Genomic DNA, 19,025 nt, shown 5'->3' with positions numbered 1-19,025 from the left:
TTTTCTAATCAATTGCCAATCAATATTTGGTGAATTCTGGTCTATGTATTTATCAAGTATGTATTTTTCTATTTCCAAAATTTTATCTTTTCGTTCTGAGTCGTCTTCAAGCCAATAGTAATAATCACATATCTGCAAGAATAATCGAATTGATTTAAGATTTGTTACAATAATTGATAAGTTACCTAGAGTTGATCAGAAGAAATGAATGGAAAAAATGGAAATTAATCAATAGGTAATGGAACAGAATGGAAAAAGAATCGAAGGAATTGTAGAGTAACGGAATAGTATTTTTTAAGTATGTATGTCTGATAAGTTTTCACCTTTTCTTCGTGTAACTCAATTACTTTGGGCCCTCTTCGTTCAACAATTTGATATTGAATTGGAAGATCTAATGGATTTCGAATTTTTGAGCATATTTTTTTACACAAAAACTTAATTCAACTTACATTTGTTTTGTAATGAAGCTGTGAGCGAAAGCATCATTGAATAGAACGATAAAAAATATGATAGATTTATTGACTTGTCACTTCGACTCGTTTGAAGTTAATGAATTCTGAGGCACATTTCGTTGCACATTTATTTCAATACTCATTTAAAAATAGAAATACAATCAACATATTTCATGACCATTTTTCCCCTCATGTTTCTTGGCATATCATCAAAATGTTGATAATAATTCGGTGTCTCAATAAAATAAAGTTTCGAGCATAAAAATCTTTGAATACACCTTGCGTTGAATATCATTTTTTTATAATTGAATAAATTTTCCACTCGTTTTATGATTGAAGTCATTGATGAGTTTCAATACACTACAATAAGTATATTTCATATATTTTTAATACCAAAGCTGTTCCGAAAGCAAACAAATGAGAATATGCGTTTTTTCTTGAATTTGTTGTTGAAGATGTGAATATTAAATTTCATGTAAAAGTCGTACAGAGTAGTAGAAGGAAACAAATGATTTTGATATCCATTTATTGTATTGCCGGAATTAATAATTTTAATAAATATTTATGCAACAAATCGTTCGCATAAACTGTTTTGTATTGCCTCAACAAATTCCGTTTTGATAAATAAAATTCATTCAATGTTCTTCGTTTTGGTCTACATGTTTCGGGCCAAGCCCATCATCAGGACCTTATTAAAACAAAAATAAATATTTTATTAATAAATAATTAATCAAATTGAATACAATTATGAAAAATAAGAATACCCAATAGAGCAGTTCCAATTGACAATGTGTAGTACATGAAAGAAAACCAAAAACAACAACTAACTGTCAATTGCCTCACTAAACATAATTGCATCTCTTTATTTTATTTATCAAAACGGAATTTGTTGAGGCAATACAAAACAGTTCGTGCGAACGATTTGTTACATAAATATTCATGAAACAAATGATGTTTTAAATTAATTTCTTATTAACCCTCTAGTGCATAGCTCTCCCTTTAGGCGAGGTTGAGTTTTTTGCACTGTTTTTTGCACGAACCACGCATTTTTTTGGATTAAAATTATTTTTCCAATCTTAGTTACAACTAAATCAACCAGAAAAAAAATTCCCAGCTCTGGAAAAAATTAATGCACTAGAGGGTTAAATTATTTTAGACTTGGCCCGTTATACTGTCGCATACTTCATTGCATCGCCAATCAGTCTATCGAATATAAGGCTTGTGCTATTATTATTGGTCAAAGGTTAACTAAAAAGACGCGCCAAAAATTCTTTAGGGAAACGGAAAAAATTACATATCACTATTCGCACCAGTTTTAATGAGTATTTTATTGGGTTTTCAGTATCTTCGTTCAAGATCACAGTGTGTTCATACACATACGTAATCCATGGCACAATTGCGCCTGAAAAAAGAAATCGAAATTTTATCCGATTTATAAATGAAAAAGAATATAAGTCGACATAAAAACATGTATCGCTGCAATGAATTTATATTTTGAATATTTTTTATTGATTTTTAAGCATAAATTCAATATGATTTCTAATAAAAATTTTCAACATAAATTATTCTTTAATTTTTTTAATATGTTTTATCTATTATTTTTGTTTAATTATTCTTCTCTTAGAAACAGCAGCATTCTTTTCTTTCATAAAAAGAAATATGTTTATATGTTTTGTTTGTTTAAAAAGACGGAAAATAATTTAAATTAAAAACGTCCATCAACCACTTTGCTTAAATTTATGAAGATAATAGTCTAAGTTGTCAATTTTGATAATATAATCAATAAGTTATTTTCCACCTTGTCAGTTTCATTTCACGATATTATCGATTTAATAATATTGTCAAACATTTTCATGTGTTTTAAGTAAATTTCATATTCATACGTTGCGGCCCAATAAAAAGTTCTATTGATTCAGTAGCTATTGATTAATTGTTGAATTCTGTGGTACTTCAAAAATGGTCTGTCTTATTCAATTTTTTCTCTTTATTTTCAATTATCCCCTTTATGCGCAAATGTTCTATTTTACAGATTATTATGCTGTACTTTCCTGAATCATTGTTTACAATATTTTCATATTAAATTTTTAAATTTGTTAGTTATAAACACAATGGCCAAAACTAACTCTGAATTTTGAATAATTTTTTCTTGGTTTTAATTGGTTGTTGATCATGCTATATTCTTCAATACATTGAAAATGTTAAAAAACTCTGATTTACATAGCTAACTTTTAGTTATGTTGATTTGAAAATGAATTTCTTTTGTGAGAAGGAGGAAAAACAAAATTTATCACACAATTGTATTGTCAAGCCTTAGCATACATGTAAAAGCTGACAAAAGTCCTTTTTTGATATTTATTCTATGGTTCGTTCTGTATTTAAAGTTTTAATTCATTCTAATTATTTTTAATTACAGTTGAATAGAGAAACAATGGGAGAAATTATTAGAGTGTTTTAGTTATATGTTGATGATTTTGTTAATATCTGTATCTCTATATATTTGTAAGAACATTTTCCCTAAAATAAAGATTTAAATAATTTTGCATTTGCTTCGTCTGTGAAAAAATGAGACAAAAACATCATCATCTACATCACGATTTTGAATCACGCAGTATCTTTAGTTGAACTTAAAACAAAAACAAAATATGAATATTAAATTGAATATAAGAGGTCAAAAGAAGGGAAAAAAACTCTGATTATTATTTTTATTATATTCTCCGAATGCTGCGTGTGCCATATGTTGGGAGTGAATTGTGTCTCTTCTAGTATCTTTTATATTGACATACATAACGGATTTTTGGTGGCATTTGCACCATTTTTAATTGAGGTGAAAACCTTTCTCTTTGGTTGCCATCAAAAGTCTTTCGCGTAAAGTTTCTTCGTTGGGATAGTCCGGCAATTTGAGATAATGAACACATGTGTTCACTGAAGGATAACTGCCTGCATCAGCGTCAACTTTACGTACAATGGTTAATCGTGGGTGTAAATTGGCCAAACCACCTAAAATGAAAAGAAAAATGAAAATGAATATTAACAAAAAATATAAATAAAATTGAATATTGACTTTACCTGGCGGCAGAGAACTACAGCCCGTTGTAAATTGTAAGAACAATTTCCGTTCTTGACTGTTCATATTGACCAAAACGTTTACGAAACGAAGGAATCCAGGACTATAAAAAGGTGAAGGAAAAAGGTGATTAAAATAAATAATTTACATTTCGATTTTCACACAATAACAAAAATCAATTAAAAATATTCAAAAGACTAACCTTTCTTTAGTGTAGCCCAATTTTGGTTCTGTGTAATTGAGTAAATCGTCACGAGTCCAGTTGATATTCTGTTCGCCACAAATCATCATTCGTGCTTCATCCGGTGTAAAAGCAGCTAATTTATTGACCGAAAATACTTGTGAGAATCCATGATGGAAAGCTTCTAGTTGTTTTGCAATGCCGCGTTCTAAGCAGAAGTTTAATGTTAAATCACAATATTCTTCGAGATTCTCAATGGTAACGTCAATATTTGATCCATTCTCGATCAAATCCACAGAGGTATATCCGTAAACACTTGAACTGGGAAAATAAGTGAATGTTAAGGATAAATCTTCAATTGATACGGCTCCTGAGTTGGTTTCGAACTTGATTTCATTGATTTGTCGCTCTTTTTCCTGATCGTCGGTGGTATCATCTTGTTCGATGGTTTGCTTCTTACGAACCAACTTTTGTAGGTCTTGCAAGAATTTAGCGCGTATTGGATCGATTTCTTCAAGATTGGACTGTGTCAAAATATCTTCGTACCAAGCTGCTTGAGTGAAAGTTTGTATTTGTAGTTTGGACAATGTGTCAGACACATCGATTTCACTTTCTTCGGACATGATACTAGATACCATAATGTCTTCATTGTATTTTTTGTTTAACGCTGTGAGTTTTCGGGTATCGGAAAGAATCTTATTGTGACACAGCAGTTGTAGAAAACTCTTTGATAATGGCAAATCAACCAAACGCGAGTCTTGAAGTACTTTTGCTAAAAATACACCCAAAAACCAGAAATATTTCGATACACGTTCACATTGCTCTGAATTTTGTGGCAATGGTGCTGGAAACAGGCCAGATGCACGTTGAACATAGTATCCAATTGGTTTGGCCCCTTCTGCTAAATAGGTGTCTTCACATTCAGTAATTTTCATTTCGTCATCGTGTAACCACATTGATAGATCGGATCGTTGCAATTCGGCTGCAACAAGTGCATAAAATTCAAGTGTTGGACCCAGACCCGTTCCTGGAAAAATATTTTCATTATACTATTTTGGTTCAAAATAATAACAAATTTATTAACAAAAAAATTAGCGTACCTTCTTCACCCAAAAATTCAACCTCCAGTACTGTCTTACGATTGCAATGCACTTTCATCACTTGCATTGCCCATTCAAGTAAATTATCGTTGCGAGGAACCTTAACTCGTTCGTGCTTCAATCGTCCAACATGGAATTCATGTTGTTCATCACGGCGTGGACTTAATCCAAGCACACGTTGTCTTTCCAATGTAACATCACGTTGTGATTGAAGCCAAACAATGCTGCGCGATGCACCAAATGCTGTGCAGTTGAAGTACAATTGCCGCGTCTCAAATGGGAACAAAAATGGACAGGATTGATTTAAATTCTCACACCATGGTGGCAAACTGTGACACGACAACACTAACGGATCTTGAATCTGTTGCAACAATTTGTTTGTAATTTTCTTGCTCAAAAATAGATCAGAGTTCAATTCACATAGTGGATTTTCGGACGGCATCGATGTGTTAAACGATGCTGGATCATCGTTGATTGCATTCATTTGTGTTAGTAATTGAAGTACATCGTCGATTGAACACTGATTTCGATTGAGTGCAATTGGTGAGTTTGGCGATAATGTTGACGTACTGCTTTGTCCCGGAGACATTATCGAAACTACTGGTGTCGTTTTTTCTTCTTCGGTTCCAAATTCATCGTCCCTGTTGGATTTCTTGTAAATAATAGTATAGGTTGCTTCCCATAATTTTCGCATTTTATCTTGTTTAGACATTGACGTTTGCTGAATGAGCTCTTGAACGGCTCGGAATATTGTCCAATCTGGATTTGATAGGGGAATTTCAACATCGGCAACACCATTGATATTTGGACCTCGGATGCTTAAAATCAATGATGGTTGTGCCATCTGAGTTACAGTTGAAGATTTACTCTCGCTTTCTGAACCGGGCGGGGGAATATCCAAGTCTGACGTTTGATTTACATTTGTTCGGCCGGGTCTTGGGTCTACGGAAATATTTAAATTCAATAAAAATTTCAAGTGTCAGTTATAAAAAAAAAACCATACCAAATGCTGGAATCAACGCTGAAAATTGTCGTTTAATAACAAAATCATCATCCCATGATTTACGCTTTCCAGCAGCAACCAGGCGATTTTCAAGAGTTTCGTCGTCCATGAAACTCAATAGATTTCTTGATACCATCACTTGTAGCAATGTGCTTCCAACATCTTCAAATTCTTCATCATTATCTTCATCTTCGTTTGAATCTTCCATACCCTCTTCATCGTCCAATTCTCCAAGCAATGTTGGTCCACCGCGGCAACTATCTAAAAAGTCTTCAAAACTAACTTGTTCACTATCGCTTGAAGTTGATGTTAAACTCATGGTTAGTGTTGGATTTATAGATGTTGCTTGGCCAGAGTTTCCAGATGTTACACGTGAACAACTATTCAAAATGTTGGTGCTTGTGCTTGTAGCTGACGAAGTGAGGCTTGGATAACTTTGGGCTGTGCTCAGTAAGCCACTGTGGAAATTGCTTGACAATGCCATTTTCACAAGACTTGAGACTGAATTTGGTCCGCGTGGGAAAAAACTACTCTGTTGTTGGCTTGTGTTTACATTCGACGAATTGGTTTGATTCAAATTGTGAATTGGCTGCAAAAGAAAACGAAATTAAATTGAATATTCTCTTCATATTTTGTTGAAATGCTCGCATTAATATTCTTACCTGATTGTTGCTTTGAAAACCACTTCCTGAGGTACGGCGCCTTGAAGCAAGTGCAGCAAATGTTTCTAACAAGCCAGGGGGTGAGACAGGTACAATTTGGCTTGCGCTTTCATTCGATGTAGCCAGATTTGGCACGCTTATGCTCATTGGATTGCCGACAACATCGTCACAACTATTTGATGCATTGTTTTCATCTTGAACAGTGCTTGTCGTCTCGGTCTGAGATTGTGGTGCGGCCGATGGGCTTGATATTGTTGCTGTAGGAACAGATTGAATTGAACTAACGACAATTGGAACTATTGATGTTGTGGTCGGTGTGCAACTTTCTTCGACTGTAACAATTTGTCGTTTGTTTTGTTTTAAACCATGGCTGGACTTGAATTTGCCACGATGCTTTTCACCATCTGACGACGATGCGGTTGAATGTTTTTGTACAGATGTCAGTTTCACTGGCGCAGATGCCATCAAATGAGCATTTGGTGGAATTTGTAAAATTTCAGATGATATGATGTTGTTTGTACTGTTTCGAATTTCTCGCATTTTATCAATCACATCCAATGTTTCCGATGAAATTTGTGACACCCTGCTGGCTGTACAACCACGTAAGCTGCCCAAAAGCGTTTTACTAATCGAATTCACTGAATTGCTTGTATTCATTTTATTGTTTGCTTCAATATTTGTCAATTTATCTTCACGTGCAAATGCACTACTCGATGCAATATTGCATTTCACATTTTCATTTCCCAAAGTGTAATTCTCTGTGATTGTGGCTAAATCGGATGAGGTTGTCGCATTTTGAGTATGATTTATCAGCGATAGATCATGATGATGTTCGAGTTCACGCAATGCATGCACCGATATATCTGGTTGATTGTTTGGCTTTTCTTCCGTTCCGGATACAATATCTGATTTTGCCGATGTGAGCACATTTTCGGCAATTGTTTCAACGGCCTGTTTCCATGTTAAGTTGTCGGCAGACGAAGCTTGATCTGTGGATGCAACTGAGTTTATATTGAGATTTTCGGTTGCTTCTGGAAGACTCGGCGTCGAACTGGATTTTCGATTCACTAATACATTGGACTGTTCATATTTCTTTGTTGATGTTGGTAAGGCTGGTGTATTTGATGTTGAACATCCGGCTTCAAGTAGTGGCAAATTATCACAATTGACCAATTTTAAATCGTATTTTCCTTCAGCGCCCATACGATATGAATTACGAATCTGTAATATTCATTTAAGATATGAATGATTCAACATCTAAATTATAAAGCAAAATAATTATATAATAATAATTTTCATACGTACACCATGATCCCATTTCACATCAATCCAACCTGCGAAAAATTGTGTTAGTTATTAAATACAATTCATTTTTTAATAAAAATTTAAACGTTTCTGCATACTTACCATTATGAATTTCACCTGTGACTGTTCCGACTCTATTTTCACCTGTCCCATCTTGATCATCCCATCGCCAATCTACGCCACGTACTACTCTTGCTCCTTCTGTTATGTGTTTTAGCTGCGATCGCACTTGTCTTCGTTCACGGCGAACTTTTGCTTCGGCTTCTTTGACGGCTGTTTTTCCCATATCTTCGCACACGGACACCACACGACCGTAAATTTCAAAGCCACTCAAACTCAAATAATGAGTTTGATTTGATGCATTGCGTCCATTTTGCTGGATACGAATGTGCCTGAATCCTTCAGTTTCCTCTGGAGGGCAGAAAATAGCCCAAGTACAAGTGCTTCCAGGCTCGGTTAAACTTCGATCATCATTATGTGTAACTAGTGTTACCCAATTCACTGAATCTTTTGAGCCTTGTAATAGCCAATGTCGTAGAGCCGACCGCCCATAGCCGCGAGCATGCCTTAATGTGTACGCAGTAGGTATGATGAATGCTCCCAAGTCGATAGCAAACCAGGCCTTTTTATTATCTTTTGTGTGACAATTAACACTAACACAGTCACGAGACAGAATATCTTCCAGTCTACCATACGGCAAATGCTTTCCTTCTGAACTGCTGACATTCACAAGACCATATTGTCCTGGATTCACCCATTCGGTTGTTTTTCCATTCGATCCAATGAAATAAATTAGGCCATTTTCATCGAAATCATGTTGCTGTTTGAATACGATTTCTTCTTCTTTTAACTTCTTTAGAAAAATAAATGTTGAACGATCCATGTCAAACCTATGGAATTTACAAAGAAATTGGTTTCAAATTTACATCGAATATATTTTATGAAAAAATGTTAAATTTTGTTCAGATACAAACCATTGTTTGGCAACGGTTCGCATTAGATATTTTGCCAATTGACCGATGGTTGCAAGCGGCTCCATCTTTAGTGATCGTCCAGTTCGATCGAATAATGTAGTTTCACATGGTGATCGTTCCAAACGGAATCGCAGACGCTTCGTTAAAATTTGTAATCCATATCCAGAACCGTGTCCATCATAAATGTAGATGGGCAATTTTTCCGTACTCTCAAGAACGGCAACCAATTTTTGGACCAACATGGATGCTGTATCATTTTTGGCATTATTTAGAATGCACTGCTTGAATATCGCCACTCGTTGCTTGTGAAATTTATTTATTTTATTTCGTGGTAAATCATTTTCCCAAGCATTTTTCGAAAGCACTGTAAGCAGCGCTTGAACTAATCCCGAACTATGCATTTCATAGGCACTTACAACACCATCTTCATCATGTAATAATTCAGCCAAATCATTGAACGCTTTGCGTAGTTTTGTTTGCCAATCACTTGTTTGATTTTTGTTGCCACGATATGAACATTGTTCACTCATTGATTGCTCCAATAAAGTGACAATTTGTGATAACTTGGCGACAGCACCTCTTGGTACAGCTTGTGCTGCTTTGAAATAACGATTGTATAAGTCACGAGCCTTGTGTTTTACTTGAACCTTTTGTGCTTCGGTTTTTGAACGAACTTTTTTCTTTCTTTGTGTCGACCAACCAGACGCAAAATCTGGTCCGAGATTTGATTCAGCTCGGAACGTATGCTTTGTTGCTCGATTACTTTCGAATATGAAACCGGGTAATTCATCTTGCAGTATGGTCACCTGTTGACTCTCTGTGTTATTTATATGCAATTGACCTTCTTTCTGGCAGCTCAACAACCAGTTACCAACAACTAATCGTAATGGACACACGGTCGATAAAATATTCTGTGAAAGACTGCCACTTCGAACTCCTGTTCTGGCACGTTGTAATTTCTCCAAAAATTCACCACGATTTTCTAGAGAGAATAAAAGTCGAAAAATCTATCAATTCCCACTCGATAAATTACATCATTAAATCAAAAATATTCGTTATATTACATTATATTAAAGCAAAATTCTTACTATTTTGAAGAAAAAAATTCAAATAATAATCTCGATTAAAAAATACCGTTCAATTAAATTAGAAAATCAATAAAAGTCGTGCAATAACTGTTAATTTTGGGGCTAATTTGTTTCTTGTACCAAATTCTATACTAATGCAGAGAAGGAAAATATTTACAAAATTATTTTTTGTACAAAAGGATCATTAATTAATTATAATAAATTATGGATATAACGTATTTTACGTGCAAATTAAATAATTTACAAGTTGAGTTATTGTGCTATATGGATATGAGAATTCAAATGCAAATGCAACCTAATATCAAAAAGAGAAACCGTCTGAAATCCAAATTTAATCGGTAATTTCACCATATGAACGATGTATTGAAATATTCAAATATGCGCATTTCATAAATTGTATTATGTTATTGACACATAATATATGTACAATTGTTGTTATAAGAATTGACCATTTCATTAATTTCCATCATAAAAAAAAAACATCAGGAAATCGGAGGAAATAGCAATCGTTTTGATTTGCATTTGGCATGTGCATTTATTTATCATTTGAAAAACAACTTCGACTTTATCACGCATTCTTGTTTTGTCTACATGGCTTTGAGTGTTCTCACCTTCACTTGTTATGGATTCCAATGCTCGGCCTTTTCCTAAGAATAATACAAAAATACACAAATGTGAATAGGAACAAAGAGTCAGGTATTTACAAAAAGAATTTGTTAAAAAGCAGTCGATTTGATACGTTGTCCATTGGCATTCGTATGCCATAACATCAAAACGAAATGCAGACAAGAAATACGGAAGATTAGAGCGATTCAATACCCAGAATGGATTAATTTAACGCGTCGAAGTAATACTGCTAAGGATGAATATTTGAGTCATTTACAATAAATAAAAAAAAAAAAACAAATTGCCAACACATTATTTTGTCTGCGCAGACCTTATTTGTTAGTTTTGAATTTTAACACGTCTATAAATTTGCATAAATACTATAGTATATATTGATTCAATCAAAGAATTCAGCTGTAAAGATAAAGTGATACGAAAATCCAACACCATTTTTCTTTAACTTAATATATAAAATTACAAGTTACAAGAACTTCAACCGAAATATGTTTTATTTCAAATATTATGCGATGCGCTAATGATGGGTTGATGAGATGATTTGATCAAACATATTAATGACGATCAACAATTTCATAAACAAAAAAAAAAACGACGATGAACACATTTAAAAAAATATTAGGAACGTGTACGACATAATTTAACTAAATACGAATGGATTCGAAATTGTCACAAATACCAAGTAAGATAAAGAGTTTTAAAGAGAAATTCTGTCAAACACAGAAGGCTTAAACAGTGTTTGTTTATTCATCTTCTTAAAAAAATAGCCATAAAAATGAATAGTACAATGTAAACAATAATTTCCCGGCGTAACCATTAAACTTATGGCATTAATTTATGAAAAGATTATTCAAATATAACAAAATTAAGTAAACAAATACTGTATGACGAAATAATCAATTAGTCGGATTGAACAAGCGTTCGTGCTTCCCGTCAAAATATAAACCAAAACCACAAAAGTATGAAAATACAAATGATAACGTACCTGAATTATCGTTTCCGTTTTCTGGGCTGCCACTTGAGTACATTGTTGCCAATTTCCCATCAAGAATAAATCGAAACCATCCATTTGAACCGTTTGATAATTCTAACGCTGCAGAATCGGACCATACATACAAACAATCTCTACCTCGGCAAATATTCCATTCGTGCCAATGATAAGCTTTGCCCTGCAGTATCTCTTTTGCATCTTCAGTGCTTTCATCGCCTGGAATAAGGAAATTGTAAACTTAAATACCAATATACTCGATTTTATTTCATATTCGAATATTTTCTATATATGACAGGATGAGAGTAAAAAGCAAATAAGTGGGGTTAGAATGCTACGCAAATTTGAACCTTATTATTTATAACATTATTTGTTATTTACTCTCAGCCTCTCGAATTTTCTCTTACATTTTGTACCAGAATCTTCTGAAGCAGCCGTTGATGTTGAAGGCTGTATTGGCACATCTGAATCCATTGGAGATTTTATTACCGAACTCATTTCGCTCTCAGACTCATCGTCCATTAGTGCTTGGACTTTCGAAAAAACTCCAAGTCGCGCGAAATTATCCAAAAACTCGTTTCCAGTTTTCAGCATAATTTCCTCGAGAATGTTTAGCACTACAAAATGTCCATCTTCATCATCCTAACATTTTGTTTAAATTTCAGAATTAAAAAATGTTGTGTTGTTATATTTTAGCGTTACTCTTATCGATTGTGATAAAACGATGTAGACATATGTGTGATATGCAATTATTATTATTATTGATTAAAAAAAATGCAACCAACGAAAATTTGTATGGAAAAAATTAGATAAAGCAGCACATTTAAAATCCAAATATTTGCCATGTAAAGTTTTCACAAATTTAATATAAGTATGGTGATAACACATTTTCGTACGTCATTAAATTGATTTATTGGCAAATATGTGTATTTTTAGCGAGCATTTATAAATCAACAAAAATAAACAATTCAGTTATCGTATTAAATGCGCAGGCAATATAGATTCGATTAGAGGAAATTCACTGTGAGTTAGACGTGAAAACATGGGCATGAAGAAACAATATTACAACAAAACCGTACTTTCGGTTCGTTTGTTCTATAATTTTTGTTGTTTTGATTTTTCAAAAAAGGAAAACACAATGAACTTTGATCTTTGTGGTCTGTCAAAAACGATAATTTACTTTTACCGAAAATTTGTTTGGTGGTAAAATAAGTTGTGCGTTCATTGCACGTTGTTGTTTCATGATGGGCTTTATCTTGGACGTTCCATAAAAATTGTTTATCGGCTGTTCAGGCCAACTGTAGCTGATCTATTTTTTTTTTATTTTTGTTTGATTTATACGATTTGTTTAGCAATAATTCATAATTGAGATTAAAACCGAAAATATTTTGTGTGGCTTTTTAGGATAAAAAAATTCATTTTCTATATAAACAGTTTTGTGTTCACTTACCTCAACATCAAGAACGTTTGCTACTACTTCTACGAGTAAAATACCCAAGTTCTCTTTCTGTGATGAACATAATTGAGTCAATAAGTCTGGCTGCGCGTATTGTATCATCTTTTTTATTAAACCTAAATGTGGACATGAAATTAGCATTTAGTAACATTGTAATATTATCGATTTGAATGCATAACAAAGTGACAAAATATTACCTAAGCTCGATTTTCGAATGCTGCCTAGCATGGTGCTTTGAAATGTTTTGCAAAATAACGGTAAAAAGAATTTCAAATATACGGGCGCCATTTCGGAATCACCACGTGGTTCACTTGTGCCGTCATATGCATTATACTTTTGATCGGATCGACCAGCTGACATCCATTCTCCTGGCGATTGCAATATTGAAGCCACCTCCCGATGTCCTTCGTCGACACGTTCTCGAGCTTTATCTAGCGGTGTTTTTCCATCTTCATCACGTAAATCTGGATTTGCTCCATGTTTGAGCAAAACCTTTGCGATGCTCGGTCGACCGAAGCATGCTGCATAATGTAGTGATGAACTTCGTTGTCCTTTATTCACATCGGCACCCTTCTCGCACAGATATTCGACCATTTCAAATGTACCAAATGCAGATGCCCAGTTTAGTAATGTTTGACCGACATCATCCATACAATTCACATCAATGCCTCCCATTTCGATAGCTTCAATTAATGCTTCACTATCTTTGCTTCGAATACAATCGATTAGTTGTCGATGCGTTCTTTCATGTGTAGAATCTGTTCGTCGCACACGAGGTGTGTATTGACTTTGTGAATAACCAACGCGACTTAATGCTTCTCTTCCTTCAAACAAAAGCATAAGCAAAAGGTCTGCTAAGCGCATGCAATCCAATATGCATCGTTCATCGCCTTTTAGAGCCCGTTCCATTGCTTCGCGCAAGTTTGAGCGTAAAAGATCCTGCAAACATATACAATACATACCATTAACATAACCTTTGCTATTTTATGTTGACGAAATGATGATAAAAATGCTTACATGGGTTATACTTGGTGAACCACGACAAAGTGTTGACAATAATGAAATTGTTGTTGAAATCGATTGTACTGAACGACCATTTTCAGGGGCTGATTGGGATTTTGGTGTTACTGACGTTGAAGTTGATTCTTGTGTATTACCTGTCGATGTTGATGGTGCAGTTTGACCAGCTGCATTGCTCAATCTCTTGAGTAGTTCTTTGACTAAACCTGTAACCGAAAATACGATAAAACAAATTAGAAAAAAAAATCCATTGAAAAAATACAAAAACCATAGAAAAATTATGTACCATGTTCAGCTAGCGGTTGTGGATCAACACCTTTCCGTATGAATCTATCCGCAACAGAAGCAAAACATTTTAACGCACCGTCAGCTACCATTTGATCTTCATGTTGTAACAATTTACTCAAACTCTCGACATATTCATTGATCGTTGAACTTTGTGGCTCAACTTTTGTGCAAAGTCGCGAAACGACGGACATTGCTGAATGCAATGTATCTTTGTGTACCTGCGATCCACAGTCACGTATAAATGATAGCACAGAATTAAGGCCGCCGCCTTCAAAAACTGCACCAGCCTCACGTGTACAAACTAATTCCAACACTTTTATACATTGTTCGGCTAAATCACGGCTTGTTCGACTGGTTAAATCGGCAACAATTAATCTATTACAAATTGCACGAATCGCTCCATCGATTGCTACGATGCGACGTGTGCATTCAGCTGATACATCGAGATAGTAGGTGATTGCTCTGGCTGTAACTTCGAGCACATTTTCTGGTGCCAATTCATCAAGAAATATCTTACACAAGGCTGGAACAAATGTGCGTGGTGGGCAATTCTCAAAGCAACTGTTTTTTTTTCGTTCATATTTGAAAATAAAAACAAGAAATCCATTTGTTTATCGAATAATTCTCATGATAAAAACAATGATTAAAAGTTATTATATATTTTTTTTGCTTACCGATCAACATTGTCAGACATAAGCAGTAGCATGCAAAGTTGCTCTAAGGCAATTAATTGCATGTCACGCTCATCGCCTTGACTCATGGACAGCCATTCTAGTAAAGTTTCTGGATCAACGTCACCCATCTATTTTAAAATAAAAAGACAAATCACTTTAGATACACTCACGCATAAATGCAAAGGTGAAAGTTTGAAAACCAATCAAATAAATTACCTTTAATTTAAACGCTTGCAGATGTATAAAATAGACCTAAACATAAAATTTGGATTAGCAGATTGTCATAGGTTATGACATCGACTGCTTTCAGCTACGCACTGTAATGATTAAGACAAGACAAAAGTAAAGCACGTTTATGAGTGACTAATTTAAATAAATAGCTGAATATAGATCAATTGAATACAAAAAGTGCAACAAATACAATGGTTTAAGGAAGACTTCGTATATGCAGACCTTATATAAAATATAAAAACGCAAAAAATATTTGGAAAGGCTAGAAAAAATGTAATTTGATTGCAACATAATTTAATCATATCGTCGTTTACGAGCACAGACATACTCATCAAATGAATGCGAAATTTCGACATTCAAGGTGATTGCGAAACACTTTCTCAACATTGATGAATGTTTTACTTTGAACGAATTCATGTTTCTTTTCTCTTCTTAAATTTCTCAAAAATTGCTATTCATACTCAGTGCTGTTTTCAAAAAGTGAGAAAAAAATCTAAAACGCAGTAAATAACTTCTTTGTGGCAAACTGTAAAACGAAAGACGATGAAGTGACAAAAGAAAAAAAATAAAATATGGCGACCATGACTAAAGTAGTTTCTTTTCGATGCGATTTAACTACGTTTTTCTTGATGTAATTCTGCATATGTTCACAAAATTTACTTACTACACGATTTTCATATCCTTTGCACTTGCTTTTTTTACAGACAATACACAGTTTATCGATATCGGAAAAAAAATTACGATTTAATTTTACACAATGATTTTTTTCTTCTCCTCTCTCGTATCAAAATTTTCCTTCACACTGAACTGTTTTTTCCCTTCTGCGAACCAACACACAATTATTTGTATTTGCTGTACTGCTGCTATATTTCACAAAAATATCAACACACTGTCAGCAATCTATCTCTTTCTCTGTCTATCAATTCACTGTGTATTTATGTGTCAAAATGTCTATGTATTGTGAATGCGTATGTATATCTATATATTGTGTACAATATATATTGTGATTTCTATGTGTACATTGGGATTATAACAGTCTGTCAAATGCAAAAACTGTACGAAAAAAAAATCATATTGTTTGTTGAAAACTTATTTTCCAAATCTGTTTTCAAATTAAAGTAATAAGTAACACAATTTTTATGCATGATTATATGTTATATGCTATGGAGACTATTTTTAGCGAATTTATATGAGATTCACTATTAGTTTCCTTAATAGATTTATTTATTTATTTGCAAAAGACTCGTAACATTTAAGAAAAAAACCGAAAATGAAAATATTTTTAATGTTCAAATGATCACGAAACATCGAGATGATTTTTACAACTGACTTTTACAATCTAATTAAAAAGTTTGTTTAATTTGCCGCTAAATGCAAATTTGTGGGCATTATTTTCAAACAGTTACGCGCATTTTCCTCTGTAAAGTATTCACAACGTTTTTATCATTCATTTTGCAAAAGATTTGTAAATCGTATATTTTACGCATACCACAAGAAAAATATATGTGTGTCAGTCGCAATACAATATCGTAAAATCTCTCTCTCTCTGTGAGTGTTTCCAGATACGTTCATTCCGACATTAATTCAAACCCAGTCGTGATATATTCTATACTATCAGTTCTGTGTTGGCGATTGCTGTACGAGCATTAAGTGTTGTGGAAAAAAACAATTCTTTCAAATTCATATTAAAAATGGTGAGCTGAGTATTTTAGTTAATTTTCTTTTCATTTCAAATTATCTACATATATTTAGTTAATTTCATGGATTCAAGTTATTTTCTTAGTTCATAGGAAAATATTTGTATTAAGTTTTAAATAAATATATAGTTTTAATGGAAAAGTCTTATGAGAATCAATAAATTGATAAAATAACAAGTAAATTAAAGATAATTCAAATGACCTTTACAAAAGTACGTGCAATGAAATAAAAAAAAAAAATGTTACGCATTAATTTTCGCAGTTCGTAAGCGGAATAACATTTTTTGCACCATACCGAAACTTATCAAATTCCATATCAGTTATGCAATCAAAATACCATTTTCAATAGAGATAATCCATACGAACATTTATCAGGAATGTCTCACAAATGTACAAATAAGAAATATATGAACATATTTGCATTGAAATATATTGAAAATGAAAGAACTATAACACTCAGTAACAGATATATAATCTGTTGTCATGATTGCGTGCGTTGTTGAAGGAACTAATATTAGTTTTTTTGTTTTTTGGGTTTTTCATTGGATATTTGATTAGCGGCATTTGCAAACATATATATACTGTATTATATTCGTCGCCGCGCATATATGCTCTTCAAATTGAAATGTTTATTTTTGTAAAAATGTATAAATGTCATTTATGAATGACAGCAGGTCGAATGAAAAAGGAAACTTTCATTATAACAAACTCTTACCAAGCAACTTACAGTAGAGATTTAACCGATTATGACACTCATATGACCTTTTTGTTTTTATCAATGCGTTTTTTTTTTCAGGCTGAACTTCGTGTTGTTATTATCATTATACTAAACTCTTACCAAGCAACCAACTCTTTGTTTTTTTCAATTCTTTTTTTTTTTTAGGGCGAATCAATTCGAATTGTTTTTGTCATTATACTTAACTCTTAACAAGCAACTTACTCATTGTTTTTATCTATTCGTTATTTTTCCAGGCTGAACCAATTCGTGTGTGCATTACCGGAGCCTGTGGACAGATAGCGTACTCAATTTTGTACATGATTGCCAAGGGTGATGTGTTTGGACGTGACCAACCATTGATCTTACATTTATTGGACATTCCACCGATGATGGGTGTCTTGGAAGGTGTTGTTATGGAATTGGCTGATTGTGCGTTGCCATTGCTCGTTCAAGTTGTTCCAACTGCTGATCCAAATGTTGCTTTCAAAGATGTTTCTGCCGCCTTTCTTGTTGGCTCAATGCCCCGCAAAGAGGGGATGGAGCGGAAAGATTTACTGTCGGCTAATGTAAAGATTTTCAAAGTGCAAGGCGAAGCACTTGATAAATATGCTAAAAAGGATGTGAAAGTCTTGGTTGTTGGCAATCCAGCCAATACAAATGCATTCATTTGTTCACAATATGCACCATCTATTCCACGCGAAAATTTTACAGCAATGACACGTTTAGATCAAAATCGTGCCCAAGCCAATATTGCAGCCAAAGTCGGCGTCCCAGTGGAGAATGTGAAAAATGTTGTAATTTGGGGTAATCATTCGGCGACTCAATTTCCAGATGTCAAAAATGCAACAGTCAAAGTTGGAAACGTCGAAAAATCCGTTTACGACGCTGTCGGTGATAGCAGCTATTTAGAAGTAAGCATACATTGTGCTCGCTTTTTTTCAATCAAAATAATAATAATTGTAATTCAATTGAAAACTTCCAGAATGACTTCATTACAACAATTCAGAAGAGAGGGGCTGCTGTTATTGCTGCACGAAAAATGTCATCTGCAATGTCTGCTGCTAAGGCTGCCTCAGATCATATGCACGACTGGTATTAATATGAAAATAAGATCTATTCTTTCCTAAATATTTAACTAACTTTCATTATTCATAGGTGGAATGGTACTGAAAACGGAAAGTGGGTTTCAATGGGAGTAGTTTCAGATGGATCTTATGGTGTACCAAAAGATATCGTATTCTCATTCCCAGTGACAATTGAAAACAAGCAATGGAAAATCGTCCAAGGATTGACAGTCGATGACTTTTCTCGAAGCAAATTTGCTGTCACAGCTACTGAACTGTTGGAAGAAAAGGAAGAGGCAACAGCTGTTTGTAAATTGTAAATAGAGAGAATATTTTCAATTGGCTTAAATGATCATACAAATAGCCAAAAAATGTAAAACAGGATAAATCACTAAAATAAAAATCATACATTGCAACATATACAATACATAAAAATAAA

At 33.7% G+C, this 19,025-nt stretch overlaps 2 protein-coding genes and 1 long non-coding RNA gene across 4 annotated transcripts; 1 reads left to right on the top strand and 2 right to left on the bottom strand.

The window, feature by feature from the left end:
• Positions 1-20: 20 nt before the first annotated feature.
• Positions 21-539, bottom strand: LOC116348164. The gene is made up of 3 exons (XR_004201768.1): positions 450-539; positions 324-391; positions 21-132 (listed from the first exon to the last, which is right to left on the bottom strand). It is a non-coding gene; the product is annotated as an uncharacterized LOC116348164 (long non-coding RNA).
• A 2,208-nt stretch (positions 540-2,747) lies between these two features.
• Positions 2,748-15,958, bottom strand: LOC116348163 (E3 ubiquitin-protein ligase Ufd4). Of its 2 annotated transcripts, XM_031779063.1 has the most exons (19): positions 15,772-15,958; positions 15,093-15,193; positions 14,877-15,004; positions 14,201-14,763; positions 13,912-14,120; positions 13,092-13,833; positions 12,889-13,010; positions 11,846-12,080; positions 11,436-11,657; positions 10,441-10,476; positions 8,742-9,723; positions 7,870-8,657; positions 7,768-7,796; positions 6,463-7,683; positions 5,801-6,389; positions 4,798-5,739; positions 3,719-4,724; positions 3,519-3,619; positions 2,748-3,449 (listed from the first exon to the last, which is right to left on the bottom strand). In XM_031779063.1, the coding sequence occupies exons 3-19, from the start codon at positions 15,002-15,004 to the stop codon at positions 3,268-3,270; spliced, it is 8,097 nt and encodes a 2,698-aa protein (XP_031634923.1). In that variant the 5' UTR covers positions 15,093-15,193; positions 15,772-15,958; the 3' UTR covers positions 2,748-3,267. The 2 variants fall into 2 exon arrangements, with proteins under 2 accessions (XP_031634923.1, XP_031634924.1); XM_031779064.1 differs by lacking the exon at positions 10,441-10,476 and having other exon boundaries at positions 15,772-15,957.
• A 715-nt stretch (positions 15,959-16,673) lies between these two features.
• Positions 16,674-19,002, top strand: LOC116348157 (malate dehydrogenase, cytoplasmic). Its single transcript, XM_031779055.1, has 4 exons — positions 16,674-16,801; positions 17,777-18,433; positions 18,505-18,614; positions 18,678-19,002. The coding sequence occupies exons 1-4, from the start codon at positions 16,799-16,801 to the stop codon at positions 18,904-18,906; spliced, it is 999 nt and encodes a 332-aa protein (XP_031634915.1). The 5' UTR covers positions 16,674-16,798; the 3' UTR covers positions 18,907-19,002.
• Positions 19,003-19,025: the final 23 nt, after the last annotated feature.

Source organism: Contarinia nasturtii, unplaced genomic scaffold (genome assembly GCF_009176525.2).
Source record: "Contarinia nasturtii isolate CC-2019 unplaced genomic scaffold, AAFC_CNas_1.1 Cnas_scaffold_2291, whole genome shotgun sequence".
NCBI classification, from domain to species: domain Eukaryota; kingdom Metazoa; phylum Arthropoda; class Insecta; order Diptera; family Cecidomyiidae; genus Contarinia; species Contarinia nasturtii.
The sequence above is the reverse complement of the archived record's forward strand: the minus strand, read 5'-3'. Positions and strand labels throughout refer to the sequence as shown.